Below are 17,821 nucleotides of genomic sequence, written 5' to 3'. Positions count from 1 at the left end.
TAAAAAATCATGCAGAGGTTGCAGGGGTGTCCCCCGCAAGGTCCATTTGTGAATTTTGCTGCAAAAATATGGCGAATTTTTGCATCTCGATATTTTTGCGGCGGAATTAACACATGGAACCGTTGCGCCCGACAACTTTTAAGTGCATTGTTCGAAAAACTGTAAATCATCCTGGAAAATACTCATATTAGCTCAGGTTTCCTAAAGGTGAATGCAATGCAACGGGTTAAACATAATATAACCCCCCTGCATATATGTCCCTGCGTTTTCTGTAATTTTACATGTGACAACGTCAGAAAATCTCAATTCCCTTGACTAGAGATTTCAAATTTGCAGTGGTTTGTACAGAAGAGGCCAGCCAACACAAGCCTGCAGAACCATGATAGGAATATTACTTATTAACCAGGCACATCCGACAGGAATCATTTTTAGAACTCCCATTTTAAGTCACATGCAAAAAAATGCAACCGACAATGCAACACATCTTTTTGTGTTAGCTCACAGTATTGACATTTCTTAAGTGTGTTGCAAGTAATGAATAAACTAATTATCCACGCATTTTCATTTAGAGACATCTATAGTATAGAGCGTCCATAATAGTTTACAATCTAGAATATTTTGATCAACAAAGACTGCATGATGACGCCCAATTCATGGGCAAATGCAATGCTTGCCCAACTCCACAACAACAAAGTGACATCATTCTTTGATGCCAGTTGCTTGTCAAGTCTCCTTTGCGGGAAATTCAAACTTTCACAACACATATTACACAGTGAAAAAGAATATGTGTACAACAAGATATAAACGCAACATGACACTTACATGCTGAAATTGGTAATGAAGGCCGTCTTCGGAAGATCCACATCGAAAAAGACCTCTTGGGATTCACTGGCGCGGTTGACGGCCCGACTGGTAATGACATTGTGAGCGAAGCGGGAGGTGACCTTGGAGTCAATCTTGAGGCTGTAGATTTCTATTCCAGTCTGTGGAAAACAAAATAGACACGTACATTGTAATACATGCAACATGTATTGTTATGTTATGCTATTTCATGTGAGATGGTATTTGTGAAGCACACCATTTGCCAACTTAGCGCTGCGTGCTTAATATATGGGGGGGCAAAGCCATTGGCACTTTTAACTCATCATTTAGTGTAGATCCAAGTTGTATGGATTGTAAATGTTTATTATATGTGATTTTCAGATATGACTCTCCGTTGGTCCGATTTGTCTGAGAAGAAACAATAAATACTCGTGCGAGAGACAAAAGTGAAACACCATTCAGCGATTTATTTTTTGATATGGTGGTTTGATGGCAAAGAGAAATTCATTCCTTCTCCCCATTTTGTTTCCTCGTAATAGTGCACAGTGGCATCGGTTATAAAATGATAGAACACTAGATTTCAGGGCTCATTTTTAGCAGGTCGTCATGGTAAGTTCTGCCGCCACTGGTGGCGGTACCTGACTGATTTGCCTTCTACCCCTTTTGCAATGGTGTAGACAGGCTAACAATGACGGTGCGGGCGGGTGCCCGGAGCTTTGCCAGTGGTTCAGATTAATCCAAAACCTTCCACCCATCACACTTTTGGTTAAAATACCGACCCTAAATATTATGAGTACCTATGTAGTTACCCAATTCAGTATGTTTCAAATGCATCATGATTGTAGGTTAAAATACCATCTAATAATAGCTGCAGACAAGGCCACGTGTACCACTTTGTACCACCTCTATGGGATGGAATAAGAAGTGGTCAAGGATCTTTCACGGATGTTGAAAGCATTCAGATCTATAAGAATAAGTGGAAGGGGGAGAAGTGCCATATAGAACGATACACTCAGCAGTTTACAGTAATACAAGAAGACTAAAACCAACGAACGACTTCCTGACTGCATGGAGTGCATGGGCCTACTAGAAAAGTAAGGTCTCAAGTTTCTTTCTGAATTACTAGTTGGTCACTTCCGACCTGAGCCCATGAGGAGACAAGTCATTCCAAACTGTACCACCACTGCCATCGAGAGTTCCCCCACTCCATTGTATTTGCTTGCATGGTGCAATGCCACTGTCCTTGGAGGCAGTGGATTTGTGGATGTAAGGGGGTAGTATTTCATGATCTTAGAATAGCCCCTGTTTTCTGGCCCCGGTCTAGGGCAAAAGTATGCGTTTCTCTAACTCCGCACCAGGGGTAGTGCCCACGGGAACAATCCCACATCCCCCATTTGCCAAAACTACCTAGAAAGGAAGGGACTCACTACTACCTGGAAATAAAGGTATGGGAGATGGGAAGCTGAACTATACCTGGCACCACTGTAAACGTGGGTCAGCAGGTGTCCCACGACTGAGACAGACTAGGTGTCCTCAGAAAGGCCCCAACACCCCTTACCTGTTTCACGGCATGGAACACACATCACCTATTTCCCTTCTTCCCACCTTACACACTTAGCCCTAAGTATATTCCCTTACTTCACTATCAAACCACTGTATCAATAACAACTATCACCTTGAATAACTATAACTATACACATACATACACATTCACATATACAACTAACGCCACATCATGTTACACAGCAGTGACTGCTGCAATCTGCCACCCCTTCTCGGTACCTGATCTCTGGTTCTGTCTTTGGTAGTTATGGGGCAGTCTGCCCCTCTGGTGACCATAGGGTTCTTCCAACTCAAGGAGCTCTTCAGCGGTTGCCCTGTCCACAAGGGCCACCCAAACTAACTGTGTACCGTAGTGCAAGCACATTGTTTTATGGTTAAAGCTGTGCTCTGGTGGCCCTGCAGCCTCAACACAGCTCCCACAGTGCTTTCAGATCTTCTTGGGTGGCCCCATGCCCTGGGTGGCTGCCTCCTCTCTTCTTTGCATTAGAATGATGCAGGGGGTGGACAGCTCTCCCACCAGAGCTCTGGCCAGTGTTTGGCAGCTTCCTACTTCACCCAGGCTGCCCGACGGCTGCCCTACGGGGCGGAGCAAAATTCAGCCGTAGCTTCTTCTCCTCCCAGATTGTACCTGTCGTATGCAGCCTAGGATGACTTCTCTTCAGGCCCACCTCACCTGTGCACGAGGCAGGCAACGCCAGTGGCATTGGCAGTCACTGAGTTTGAGCACCCCATGGAAGCAGCCTAGACTGGTTGACTTTGCTCTGGACAGCACCGCTCACAAGAGTCAGAGGTAGACCCATTTTATTTATTTTTATTTATTTATTGCATTTATTACACGCCCAAAACCTCAGGTATCACAGCGTAGTTACAGAGATTTTTCATTGAGCTTCAGGATATTCATTTACAGGTTTGCATAAAACAATGGTTACAGAGTACAACATGGAGGCATCAATTGGTGTAATACAATACACAAGGTGGGGAGAAAGCAGAGGTCATATTTATCTACAGGAAAGCAGATCATGCTCAGCTAGATATGTTGTCTATTGATTCTAAGTCAGCTGGTAAGTCATAGACGGTTGTCATTTGATTACTAGTATACTGGTTAAATAACCAGTTTTTAGTGCCATTGAGTGAATTTCATGGAACAGACACTTGAACTATACCTGGAATAACCCTCTGTAGAGGGGGGCAATGGGTGGAACCAGTGGGTGGTCCCTCAACCTACAAGGCCTCAGGCCAGCTGCCACTTCCCTTACCTGACTCAGGCCAGGGTACACATAACTCATTTTTCCCTTCCTCCACCATACACAATTAACTATAAATATGCATTTGCATATATAACAAACAGCATAAAACATATGTTATGTTACATAAGGGTGACTGTGGCAGTCAGCCAACCTTTCTCAGTTCCTGGTCGCTGATGCTGTCCTTGGTGGGTAGGCAAGTGTGTGCCCCCTGGTGCAATAGGGCTGCTTTCAGATCTTTTTGGGTGGCAAATGCCTTGGGGGCCGTATGCGGTCACCGTCACTCTCATAGCCCATGTTCATCTTCCTTGGAGGCCCCATTACCTGGGATACCGCACATGATCACTGCCTCTCCCATGCCCATTTTCCTGGGCGGCCCAGGTAGGTTCCCCAAGTAAACACAAACACTACACAATAAACAAACACTAAATATTGTATTTTGCTCCAACAATTTAGTGTCTGTGTTTTTTTTCTATATTTCCCTTAGGGGGACAAGTCTGTATCCCAGTCTAGCCCGGCCTAATTTGAGCCATGGGCTACATTAGCCTTGGGATAGGTCATTCCAAAATCCTAATAAGCTCTTTGAATGAAGCAGAGAGTCTTAAAATAAATATGGACAGATTCCAAAATATCTGCCGACACGGAATAGACATGCCGATGGCTACTCCTCCACCCCAGTGATGCCACAGACAGTTTCCACCACCCCGAGGTCTAAACAGTGAGGGAGAGAGCAGCGGAGGTCCCCCACAGCAGAGAACAAAAAAGAGGAACTCCCCAAGAGGGAATTATCCACATAATCTGCAGCGGAGGAGACAGAGCCGGATCTGGCGGCAAAAAGCGACGAGGGCCTAAAGGGGAGAACTGGGAGAACAGTGAACAGCCCTACTTCCAGCGCACTCTGACTGTGGGGACAGGTGGGGGCGTAACCCAAAGGCCCCCCTGGCGCAAGGAGGGTGAAAATCCCATGGCAAGAGAAAGAACAGAGGGCGGTATCCGAAAGCTCTGGGTAGAGAACCCCCCGGAAAGATACAGGGGAGTAGCAGTTACTGCGACCCACAAGGGGGAAACAATCTCTCCCCCGCCAGAGGAGAAAAGAAGCGGACCACTCTACTGTGTCACACTCTCCCAGAGGAAAGAACACAGAGCAAATCCCTTAGGGGGAAGAACCCCCCCAACTAGGAAGGACAGAAGAGACCAAGCACGCCCCTGTGGACAGGAGGCTACACGAGAGTGGGCAGAAGCCCAGAGAAGGGGCCTCACAGGAGCGCTGCACACAGAGGGCGATGAGCCACGGAAGGGTAGAAAGGAATTACTGAAGTAGAGGGGGTGCGCCGACAGGCAGAGAAGGGAACCTCAGAAACGGATAGGGAAAGACAAGCAAGTTAAGCCAGAGGCCCACGTGAACACTAGGCTCACTCCTCCAAAGTTTGAGCCGGACCTACTGTACACGCCAGACAGCCCCCCACTGACGACCAAGACAAAAGCTTAATGGGGAACGGGGGCCCACCAACTGTAGATACCCCATGCACCCTCAAACAACCATGTGTCCGGTGATGGAGTGAAGGGATCAGGCGACTAAAGGGGGATTGGAACAGTCAAAAGATCACAGAGATGCAGAGGAGGGGGGAGACAGCACCCCAATAAAAAAGCAGGACCTTAAAGGAGAGATGCTCCAACTCCAAATCATGCTGGTCAAGACCTTCCAAGAACAGTTCCAGCTAATGAGGTCAGACCTAAATGCAGAGTTGGGGGAAATGAGGCAGGAGGTCGGTCAACTGGGGGAACAAACTGACACTCTGGAAAGGGGCCTACAGGAGTTGGAGACTTTGGACAATAGTGAGGCAATAGAGTGCCTGAATGCAGCAACACCAAAATCTAGAGCTGCAAATGGAGGACTTAGAGAATAAATCTAGGCGAGTAAACATGAGGATAAAATGGCTACCAGAAGCAATCCAGGACAAGGAGCTGAGAGAAGTACAGAAAATGTTGCAGACCTCCTGGGGCGGGGGGGAGAATCCAGACACAATGGAAATTGATCAAATCAACAGAGTAGGTCTGGCTAACCGGGGCTCCAACGCAAGACCAAGAGATGTCCTGGCAGCTTTTATGAGGTATTGACAAAAGGAAGCAGTCCTAAGGGCGACCAAGCAGCAGGAAACAGTGCTATACAAAAGCCATGAAATAGCACTATATCAGGATCTAGCAAGCAGTACTCTGACCAAAAGGAGGCTCATGTGCCCCATCCTGAAGGAGGCATCAAATACAGGTGGACCTTTCCGTTTGGGCTCGAATATGGAGGAGTACAGAAACAGGTCACCCCCCCACCCCGAAGAAGGAGCAGATATTATTCACGTGGAATTGGGGAGGGTCCAGCAAGAGAGGAACCATCACGCCAAGAGAACAGAGCTAGAACCTGTCCTTGGGAATGATCCGTAGTGGGAAAATGCCATAGAAGGAGACCCACCCTCAGAGGACCGGGACTGAGAGAGGAAGGTGGAGAAATGAGGAATCCAGAGGGATAGGATATCTCCCGAAACTAACACACAAAGGCATGCAAGGGGGTGGTGGACCTGAGGAAAAGATACTGGGCAGGGGCACAGGGAGTATAAAACATAGTGGAATCAGAAGGGGTGGAGGCACTTGAGGGGAATGGCAGGCAAGGGGGTTGAAAGGAGAGGCTCATTCCAAAGTTGAGGGGGGGTGAGGAGGACAAGGGGGGAGGGAAGAGGGGAGGGAAGGCAGAAGGATGTCAGAGGATGAGGGAGAGCAAGCATCTAGTACAGGCGAGGGGGGATCGCAAAACACATGTGATGAGAGGGGCAAAGAGGAAGCCCACCGATGAGATGGGGGGACTAAACTGCAGAGGGGAAATGGAGGGCGTGGGAGGGGAGGGAGTGGGTTCAAATGCATGACGCATAATGTGAGGGTGCTTAACAGCCCCTCAAAAGGCGAAAGCTTGAAAGGTTTATGAGGACAACTGGTCTGGATGTGCTGGCCTTGCAGAAAACTCACCTCCTGAAGCAGGGCCAGGGGCACCTAAAACTAAGAGGCTACACCAAGGTATTCATTGTATCGGGTCCCTCTACAGCAGTAGGAGTGGATCTGGTGTTTAAGAACAGACTGGATTTCAGGGCAAGGGAAATCACCAATGTTGCACGGGGAGAAACATAATAGTCAAGGGCGATCTGGTGGGGAATACTATACAATAGTTTCAGCATATGCACCAAACACTGGACAGGAACAGTTTCTGGGGGATCTTCTTAGGAAGACAGAGGAAATGGCCAAAGGGTACATAATCCTAATGGGGGATCTTAATGTGGCATGGGACAGGAGGGTGGACAGAACTATGAGAGAGGGCCGAGGGGGTGGGGCTGTGGCATCCCAGCAGTTGCATGATAAATTCAAGAGATTGGGATTGAGGGTTGCCTGGAGGTCGCTAAAAGGGGAAAGGAGGGTATACCTTCCTATAAGGAGTGCACAGCATCCACTCCCGTTTCAACTATATTTGGGATACAGCCCGCCTGGTGGGGAGGATAGAGGAAGTAGAAGTAGCCCCATTTGGAATAGCAGACCACAATGTGGTAACAATGAAGGTGAACTTCCAAAATCGCAATGCAGGGATATGGAGATGGAGGCTCCCGTGCGGAGATACTTAGAGAACAAGTGAGGAGGGAGGACATAGGAGATAAGATCAGGAACTTCTTGTTGGAGAATAAGAGCGTGGAAACGAGCGCTAACACAAGGTGGGATAACTTCAAGGCTACGATAAGACGGGAATTCATAGCTCACAAGGCACAAAGGGAGAAACAAAACAGGGTATTTGAAGAACAGCTCATGAGGAAGGGTAGCAGATGCCCCAATGAGAAATGCACTGAGGGAGTGCAGGGGGCAGTGGGACAACTGGAGCTACTGAGGACCAAAATGGCATAAACCGCTCTGCTATTTAGGAGGCAGAAATACTACGCCAAGGCTAACAAGGTGAATACCCTACTGGCTAGGCTCCTGGGGGAAACCCAAGGTCAAAATACCATAGTGTCTGTAAAGGATGAAGGGGGACAGAGACTCACCAGAACCGTGGAGATGCAGGAGCGACTGGCCAGATATTACCAGTATCACCAACCCCTTAAACAGGCAGATTTCCTAGAAACCATACAATTACCCACAATTCCCATTGAGGAACAGGAGCGCCTAGGACAGGAGATCACAGCAGAGGAAGTGCGCAGGACAATAGTGGGTCTTCCCCGGAATAAAGCCCCAGGACCAGATGGCTTCAAAGCCACATTTTACAAGACCTATGCTAATACATTAAGCCCCCATCTCGCACAGCTGTTCAACACATTTAAAACATCAGGGGCCATTAGTGCAACACAGGAAGAAGCCAAAATTACACTCATCCCGAAACCCCAAAAACATCCCTTAGAATGCTCCTCATATAGGCCCATCACACTTAATAACGTAGACGTGAAGATATACACAAAGATTTTGGCAAAAAAGATTAGAAACACTGCTCCCAATGCTGATACACCTAGACCAGTGTGTTTTTGTACTAGGCAGACAAACGGCCGACAATATATGGAGAATAGCAAACTTGTTGGAAAAAGCTCAAAAGACTTCCAGTCCAGCCGTCTTTCTAGCCCTAGACGATCGGGTGGAGTGGATGTTTTTATTTAAAGTGATGGAGAAGATGGGCTTGGGGGAGTTCCTTAAGATAGTAAAAACAAATTACAGGAACCCTAAGGTGAGCCTGGCAATGAATGGCTCCATGTCACGAATAGTAGAGCTTGGAAGTGGCACCAAGCATGGGTTCCCACTCTCTCCCCTCCCCTCCATTTAACAATGTTTTTTGTCAGTGAATTTCATAGGTTTTTAGTAGGGCACTTTAAGCGTAACGTTCATTTATCATAGTTTTTTCAGTAAAGGTGATAGGACCTAGTAGCGCAACTTAACCATAACGACCCTTTAACAGTGTTTTTTCACTGAATTCCATAGGTTTTTACCAGGATACTCTTAATAGTTATATATGTACTATAGAGCATAGTGAAACCGGTGGCTCCATAGTAATGTCCACAGTGGTTGCGAACTGTCCGTCTGTTGGCGGACATCGGGTGTCATCCAATGTGCTGAGAAAGGCAGGGGTGCTCGTACATAGTGGTTGCATCCAGCAAAGAGAAGGCACATGTATCAAGAGCACCATGTATGTGTATTGGAAGGAGAAATGGGGCAGGTCTGCAAACTCTGTACTTGTTAAACAAACAGAGCAAAAGAGTAGAGTATACACCATATTAGAATGCATCAATAGGCGAAGTGACATCTGCGTCCAACAATATTACTGCACTCCTGCTTTACATAGAAACGAAGAAGGAAATGGCAGAGTAAGGACTGCAAAGTATTGAGAGCAGAATGTCACTACAACGTGGTAAGTACACTAAAGCTTCTCCTATAATTGCACAGCTTGTGCAGTGTGCAGCAGTGGAAAAACATGATAGTGGGTTTTGTACGCAGCAATGCAAAGCACCCACAAATGGCTGAAAGAGAATTTCCCTCTTCACGATATGAGTAACGATAGTAACAGCATTGGTACGTAGCACGGTCTGAAAAGTAAGACAGTTAATATGTATTGCTTCATGTACACCTAACAGATATTTTTATCTTTAACAGGACATACTGGAAATGATAACAATGCATCAGATGCGGCACCTCTTGCACAACAGCCTATGGCCACAGGAAATGAAGGAAACGCTTTAAAAGGCAACCTATGCAGCCTGGATGTCAAAGTAGAACAATGGTAAAAAATTTAGCCGCCTTAAAAGATGTTGTACAAGGACATATTATTGAAGAAATGAAATACCACTGCCCTACCTTCACTTCTACCCCTTCCCCATTTCCCAGCACACCATCCCCAATAACATCCCCCCTGTGAGCAGAGACATTACGATGACACCTCAATCCTTGGCTCCGCTCAACAAACTTGTTGAAATCCCAAATTCCCCTGTGTATGTATCCATTTGTGCTAACTATTCCCTTTGCTAGTAGGGTGTATTTATTGCGCACATTAAACATGTACATGTAAAGTGTTGGTGAGTGTGTAAGTAGTTTTTCCTTTTGTGTTGAAATTGCATGGCGAGTCTGTGGTGCAGAATAGTGTGCGAGATGGGAGCAGGTAAGCAAAATTGAGATTTCGTAGGGAGACTGCACCTGCCCGGCGTATGTGCAATCACAATGCAGGTAGCTATAGGACTCGAGTACTGGCTGCATGTCCGCATCTTCTAATGCACTGTTAATTAGTTGTGGGAGCGCGCGTATGTCCATTCCACAACTATGCAGAGATGTATTTCATCCTCTGTGTACTGGTAACATCGCCGCTGTCCCCAACCCTACCGATTCATGCTGTAGGCTACCGCATTTAAAGCAGTCATACTGCCTATATATTTTGCTGTCCTAACCTACCAAGTTATGGCGGCAGCAGGCCTGGCTGCCTGAGGCCCAGTGGGAGCAAGGAGCAGCATCCTCCCGTGTACAGTGGGAATGTTAAATGACCCATTAATTTGATTCATGTGCTGCTAGCCCTTCCATGACCCGTGAAACAGATATAGCGTGTCTGCACTGAGCACCGTGTGGTAAAGTGTCAAGTTCTCGCCTGCGGTTTCTAGTGTTAGAGAACGGATGTCACTGCAAGTGTGACAGCCTGTAGTCAGTCTGGAAAAGTGCCTCGCTGTTTTTGCTTGGTTGCTTCCATACAACTAAATGTACCGACAGCTAAGTAAACAGCAGAACCTTCTGATCTCAAACAATCTGGGTGTTGCTTTGAAAGGAACTGTGGCCGCATGGTGCTGCCTGAATAATTATGTTCTTGCTCAACATAATGAAGCTGCGTTTGTCCTTGTGGAAAGCATTCTTGTAATTCAGAATGTACTCATCACGTCAATGCTGGTGCTACGGATAATGCCGTACCATCAAGTGACCATATTGCATGTGACGACACCTCAAATCGAAATACAAGGCAGCAGTGTGCAGGGTACTGCCCTTCCAACAGTGCAGTAGGTTACTTTCCTGTACACCATTCTCCGCATCTGCTCCTGCCAACACCAGGTACACTCCTGTAGGGCAGAAGAGCCCTAAAGCACCATTGCAGACCATATGCTGTGCAGCAGACCATTACCAGTCAAAGGTCATTGTATTGTGCATGTACGGCGACGCTGTACTCTGTAGGAGGGAGCAACTTCGAAGTGCTTGGAAATGTTCAGTTTGGGGGCATGACGATGACTGCTGCCTACTTAAGTGAAGGCCACCCAACATCTTCCTCTGTCTGCACTGGCCTTATTTTACCCTTGTGGGTGGTGCTCCTTCCTTACCCTCCCTTTCCTTCCTTTACTTCTGTGCCCTGTGTTAGAAGATCAAGAAACATGCAAAACAACGGAAAAGGAAAACATTTAAGAAAAAGCTCCTTTCACGGGTAAAACATGTATTTGCAATGAAAGGATGTAGGCCGCTGTGCAGTGTATATGCTCCACATATTGTGCGGCAAATAATGGGAGGCATGGCTCTGTGGAAAACATTGCAGTCAGTTCGAGTACAAAGAGCTGCCTGTAAAAAGAGGGTTCTTGTGATTTTGTTGCAAAGGGTTAAAGTGTGCAAGACCTACTAGAGAAATGTGTGCTGTACTTCCAAAAAGGGCAGCAATGCATTTTGCATATGTAGCAGAAAAACCTGGATGCCAGGATCAGGGAGATGAACACCATTGGTGGGAAAAATGTTCGTGCTATGAAACGTAATATTTCCATTGTGGAAGGAGGAGGTTGTCACATTTCGGAAAATGGCACAAATAGCTTTCTTGGCAATGTGCCTCGCTTTCTCCATTTGCAGACCAAATCAAGAAGAGTGCAAACACATCCGTGCCTGCGTAATGATACAAGAAATGATACAGCATTTTGCAGACATACGCATGACCTGGCCAAGTACGTCCTTCATAGCAAACTGCAGAGTAATTCTGGTAACATGTTCTAACCTTTTCCCTCCACAATCAAAAACTGTATTGTGTGGATTATCATGCGTCACCAAAATGCCACAAAGAGGAACCACACTCTGCCACTTTATTGCAGGTACTCCATACCAGTGCGCATCTACATGATAAAATCCAAAATGAACAGCCACTGCACAGTGTTTTGCATTCACTTTCAACCAATGTATGTATAACTCCCCCAAAATGCATAGAGTCTGACTCCTAAAAGACACAGCCATAACCATACGCTTCTGCATTCCTCTCTACAGATACACCTTCTACCACAGTATGTGCGTACACACCATACCCTGAAACCTTACTGAGCAATCCCTTTCCCATTTCCAGGCCCGCCATCCTCAAAAGCCCCAGATATGGCACGTGTAATCCTAGACCTACCGCGATGTCCACAGACCTTTCCTGCAGTGTGCGTGCAGGGGTGGGTGAATACATTTCAACCAGGGTAGGGGATTTCATTTTTAGTGGTGGCTCTGAGAAAAGCCTTTTTTTTGTTGTTTGCAAAGAAGCTCCTTTTTGGTTCGGTTTTTATACAGGTTTTTGTTTTCTTCTCCTCCTCACATTCTTACCATAGCATCTTCAATGCAGCCTGTAGATTGCAAAACAAAATAACAGTACCATCGATGGACAAAGAAATGCTATTTGCATTGAAAAGGTGCACATTTCGAGGACCAATGATGTCATCGTCACAGGAAAACATCCCTGCAGCACTCATACAATCACACACGCTTCTGTTGATAAGCCACCTTCCGAGCTCTGGCTGGAGACAAAATGCATTGGAATAGTCCCCTACTTTTCTTGGTGGGATGCATGAGAAAAGCACATTGCAGTGGGAAAAATGTGCTTCACTGCTTTCATTAACTTCTTCAGTTGACGAAAAAAACATGTGCACAAGTCATGAAACCCAAATGGAAGGCTTCTTAGTGTACCACCACTATGCGAACAGTACAACGTGCAAGCACAATGCCGAACTGCACATGTCGACACTGGCCCACAAAGCCTCCACTCCCTCCAAATCAAAATTGCAATGAAAGCCTCTTTCCATTGGCATACTTATGCAGATCTGACACAAAGGCATCACCCACGAACAACACTGTGTGTCTCGCCATGTATGCCGGCCTCACTACGCAGAGTAATAAAACAAATGTTACCGCCCCTTCCTGTGGAGCACACCTGCAGCACCTAATTGGATAATCCCCACAGTCCCATTCCCAGCATGCTGAGAAAGGCAGGATGTGGCACGTGTGCTTCCCCAACTATCACAAGGGCCGCGCCCCAGTAAAGCAGCAGCAGTCCTTCTTCCCTTTCCACTATTTTTTGTCCGACACTGCCTCATTAGGTACTGTTAAATAGTCACACATGCATCCACCAATCACATCAAAGACGTCAGCATGTAATACTGTCAGTTCTGTACAACACTTCATATGTACCATTACACATTCAGAGTGCAAGTGGCGTGTGATTCGAAAGCACCTCAAGTAGAAAGTTCTATAAAACTATTCTGCATCCACATTCATCCACATGGCCACCAATCACCACAAAGTATGGGTAGAAATATTTTCTGTACACTCTTTTTACAACTGAGCAGGCTCTCTGCCACTGAATGTCCACAATGTACTTAAAAGATGTACTGTTCTTTCTCCCATCACCTACCATCAAGTGCCACTGCAAATGAATACGCTTTGAACGTTATCTATATATTAGGCATTGTAATATCCAAACAGGAACTGTCTTCTTTCCGTCCGACAATGCTACAAATTTTGTTCCGCACTTATCCATCTCCTATAAAATTCATAAAAATATCGCACAAAAGCAGCAATCAATGTTTCTTAGCAACGTACAACAAGCAGGATGCCTGACATTTACCTTGCACACTTCAACCATAGGCTTCTCCATTTGTCTGTAGAAATAGACCTCTGCCACAAATTTTGCCGTACACACCACAACCAGAAAATGTATTGAGCAGTGCCTTAACCTCCACACTCCCATTTCCATGCCTGCCATCCCCAAAAGGTCTGGATGTAGCACGTGTAATCCTGAAAATACCACAGAGTCCGTGGAGTTATCGTGCTAGGAACGGGAGGGGGAATACATTTGAAACTGGGTATGGGATTTCGTTTGTAGTGGTGGCTCTGAAAAGATATTTTTTTAATTTATTTTTTTTGTTTCCTTTTACATGCTTGCACAGAACCATGTTTGTTTTTGCTATTTATCTCAGTTTCTGTTTTCTTTTCCTCCTTGCATTTTTGCAGGATCCTCTTCAACGATTATTCCATAGTATAAAATAAAACAGCATTGCCAATGGCGCTCAAAGAAATGCCATTTGTATGAAACAAAACAGCATTGCCAATGGCGGTGAAAGAAATGCCATTTGCATGGAACCAATGAAATTTCGCTAATTTATGACATCAAAGTCGGTGGAGCACATCCCAGCACTCCACATAAATTGACACATGCTTCTGTTTATAAAACACCTTCTGACCTCTGGCTGGGGAAAAATTACACTGGCATGGCCAAATACTCCTCTTGGTGGTATGCATTAGAAAACCACCTTGGCAGTGGGAAAAATCTGTATCATTGCTTCCATCAAATTCTTTAGGCGATGGAGCGAATGTGGACATGACATGTACCCTAAATGTAAACCTCCATAATGCACCACAACAGTACCGATAGAGGCCACACATCTGCATAGCTCAGCCATATCACCGAAACTGCACTCATAGACAGTGCCCCAGAAAGCCTCCACTTCTTCCAATTAGCAGAATGCCTCTTTGTGTGTCATACCTGTGCAGATTTGGCACAAAGGTATCACCTACTATCAGCACTCTGTGTCTCTCCATCACTGCCAACCTCAGTAAACAAAGTATTGGGGAAAAATAGTGCCACCCCTTCCTATGAAGCACACCCTTGACACCTGATTGGATAATCCCCACACTTGCATTTCCATGCCAACCATGCTGAGAAGGGCAGGATGTGGCATGTGCGCTTTCCCAGTAACAGCGAGGGCCGCACCCCAGTAAAGCAGGGACAGTCCTTCTTCCCTTTCCACTATTCTTTTTGCCGCACTCCCTCAGTGGGTACTATTAAATAGTCACACAGGCATGCACCAATGACATCCAAGACCTCTTCTTGAACACTATCATTTATGTACTGCATTCCATATTTACCATTACACACTCAGAGTACACATCTTGTGTGATTTCAAAGCACCTCCAGTGAAAAGTTCTCCAAAAGTATGCACGCTTTCAGCATCCAGATTCACCCAGAGCGGCACCCATCACCACAAAGTACAAGTAGCAATATTTTTTTTTCTCCCAGTACTCTAGTAATTGCAAACGGCCAATACTTCAAAGTGCAGTACAGTAGTCAGTAATCAGCGCAATGCACACTACCCAAGCACATAAAATATCCAGTTCTCCCCTATCCACTTCCACGCATTGTATCAGTACTTAAAATCTTGCACTGTGAATATTAGGCCTTTTTCTCCGCTACAGGATTCTCAAACCTAGGTGGTTCTTTGTATGTTGTTTCATTTCGCACTGTATCAGTACTTAAATTCTTGCAAAGTGAATATTAGGCCTTTTTCTCCCCTACAGGATTCTCAAACTTAGGTGGCCTCTCACTGGTTCTAAAGTTGAGCAGTTGTGAGCTCTTAACCCCTCCAGTCTGTCCTTTTGGGCAACCTGCTGCCGCTCGCTTCTTGTCTGCCTTCTTCTCGCCAGTGTCTCCCCCTCTCCTTCGTCACCCCCTCCTCTCGCACCTACTCTATGGTGCTCTCTGTTTCTCCTATCTCTCCTATCTTCCCTAACTGCTCGTCTATTGACTATCCTACTTTCCTCACTAAATCAGTTAGGAAGAAGTTTAAAAAGGACATCCTGGACTCCGACCCAGGCCTCCCTATCGCTGACACCTACACCAGTGCCTCCTCCAAGGAAACTCTCACTGACATCCTCTTTGTCGTTCGTTCACCCGACATATGGACCCTTCATATGGTCTCTGTACTCTCTCCTTTCTCCTCTTCTCCCATTAATGGTGGCACCTGTTGGGACGCCATCCTGTCCTCCTTCCATTCCTCTAAGGTCATCATTAATGTTTACTCAAATGGGACCGTCTTGGTCCAAGGCCCTCAGGCCACCTTCACCTCTTTGATAGATGCTTCCCTTATCAACTTCCTTTCCTCTCCAGCTGTCCCCCCTCCCCTTTCCTTGGCTACCTTGCCGTCCTCCTCCCTCACTGCCTCCTCTCGGGCTCCTTTTACACCTTCTACCCCTTGGCAGGACGTACTTCTGATCTGTACCCCTCCCCTGAAGTCCTTCAAGGATGGCAACCTTCTGCATATTGCCACTATTAACTCTCGCTCTGCTGTTAAATATTCCTCTGATATGTGCCGCCTTCTTGAAGAATTTGACCTTGATGTCCTCGGTCTCACTGAGACATGGTTCACGGCCAGCTCTATCACCAGCTTTGACACGCTCCCACCGGAGAGCTACAAGATCCTCTCTGCGCCTAACCACTCTGGTGGGGGTGTAGCCCTTATCTTCCCTGAGTGGATTCCTGCCTCTATCACTCTTTCGCAGATCTACTCTTCTTTTGAATGCCTCGTATGCAGGCTCTACCTCTCCCCTAGCAATTCCCTTACTGTGGCTACTATCTATCGGCCACCTGGTCAGATTTCTTCCTTCCTCTCTGAGTGGGCGGACCTCTCCTCCTCTCTCCTGGCCTCAACTACTCAACTCCTCATTCTTGGAGATTTAAACATCCACCTGGATGCCTCCTGTCTCCCCTCTGGACTCTTTCATGAACTCTGCGACTCTCTCTCACTCACCATTCTCCCCTCTGGCCCGACTCATTCTGCAGGGCACACTTTTGATGTTCTGATCTCCTCAGACCTTCGCCTCTCTGTCCCTCTCTCCACTCCTCTCTCCTGGAGTGATCACTTTCTCCTATCCTCCTACCTCATCCTCCTTACCCCTCAGGCCAAGCCACCTTCATCACCGCCACCCACCTTCTCGGTCATCCGACCCATGAAGCGTGTGTCAGTTGAGGCTTTCGCAGCCACCTTCTCACCCCCCTCCACCTTTGGCTGACTCTCACCCTGACACAGCCCTCTCCATGCTCCATTCTTCTATATCTGATACTCTTGATATCCTTGCCCCTGTCATGAGAATCCGCCTGAAGCCCAAAGCCAAGTGTAACTCCTGGTATGACTCAGACCTCGTCACCCTAAAACGCAAGTGCAGGGTGGTCGAGAGGAAATGGCGTGCTTCTTGCTCATCCTCTGACAAACTGGCCTGCCGCCTGTAGCAAAGGCAATAATGGCTCTCCGTCCTCACCAAGAAGAGTGCTCATATCCAAGCCTGCATCTCTGTGGCATCTAACAACCTGGTTGAACTCTTTAAAATCTGGAAGGAACTGGCAATCCTGATGCAGTCTCTACCTCTCCTGTCCCTTCCCAGGCCCTTTGCACGGCACTGGCCTCTCACTTCATTTAAAAAATTCAGGACATCCTGTCATCACTCTCCTCCTATCTCCTCCCTCCCTCTACTCGGTGCTCATCCTCTGGCCCATCTTCAGCCACCCCCCCTCCCTATTTCTCTGCCTTTCCCCTTTTGTCTGCAGTCAAGGTTTCTAGACAAGTCCGATCTATGAAAGTCTCATTGAAACCGGTTCACCCCTGTTCCTCCAAAACTATCAAGTACCACATTGACTCCTTTGCTCCTGCCCTGGCTGATTTTTGAAACCACTCCTTCGCCACTGGAGTCTTCAAATCCCTCCTGAAGCACTCCCTTGTGCACCATCTTCTTAAGAAACCGTCTGCCGACTCCTCCTGCCCAGCTAACTATCGCCCAATCTCCATCGCTCCCTTCCTGGGCAAGCTCCTGGAGAAACTGGCCACCTCCCAGCTAAACCTTCACTACGAATCGATGGTTGTCTTCATGACCATCAGTCTGGCTTAAGAGCGGCCAGAAGCATGGAAACTGCTCTCCTGAACATGAAACCTGCTCTTCAACCTTGACTCCAATACCCCTTGCATCCTCATCTTGCTTGATCTCTCTTCTGCCTTTGACACTGTCAACCACGCCATCCTGCTCAAACGTCTCCGTGATAACCTGGGTATCACCAGTCAGGCTCTGGCATGGCTGACTTCTTTCCTCTCCGACCGATCCTCACAGGTCCA

The 17,821-nt window shown here is 46.8% G+C and overlaps 1 protein-coding gene across 1 annotated transcript in view; it reads right to left on the bottom strand.

Moving 5' to 3' along the window:
• The window catches only part of LOC138567739 (inter-alpha-trypsin inhibitor heavy chain H3-like), a 475,184-nt gene that overhangs the window by 385,426 nt on the left and 71,937 nt on the right, over positions 1-17,821 (bottom strand). The window contains exon 3 of the mRNA XM_069646218.1: positions 823-983. Within this exon, the coding sequence (XP_069502319.1) occupies positions 823-983 (161 nt within the window). The remainder of the gene's footprint in view (positions 1-822; positions 984-17,821) is intronic.

Source organism: Ambystoma mexicanum, chromosome 2p (assembly GCF_040938575.1).
Source record: "Ambystoma mexicanum isolate Mex_15411 chromosome 2p, UKY_AmexF1_1, whole genome shotgun sequence".
In the NCBI taxonomy this organism is placed as follows: Eukaryota; Metazoa; Chordata; class Amphibia; order Caudata; family Ambystomatidae; genus Ambystoma; species Ambystoma mexicanum.
Note: the sequence above shows the minus strand (reverse complement) of the source record. Positions and strands in the feature narration are given on the sequence as shown.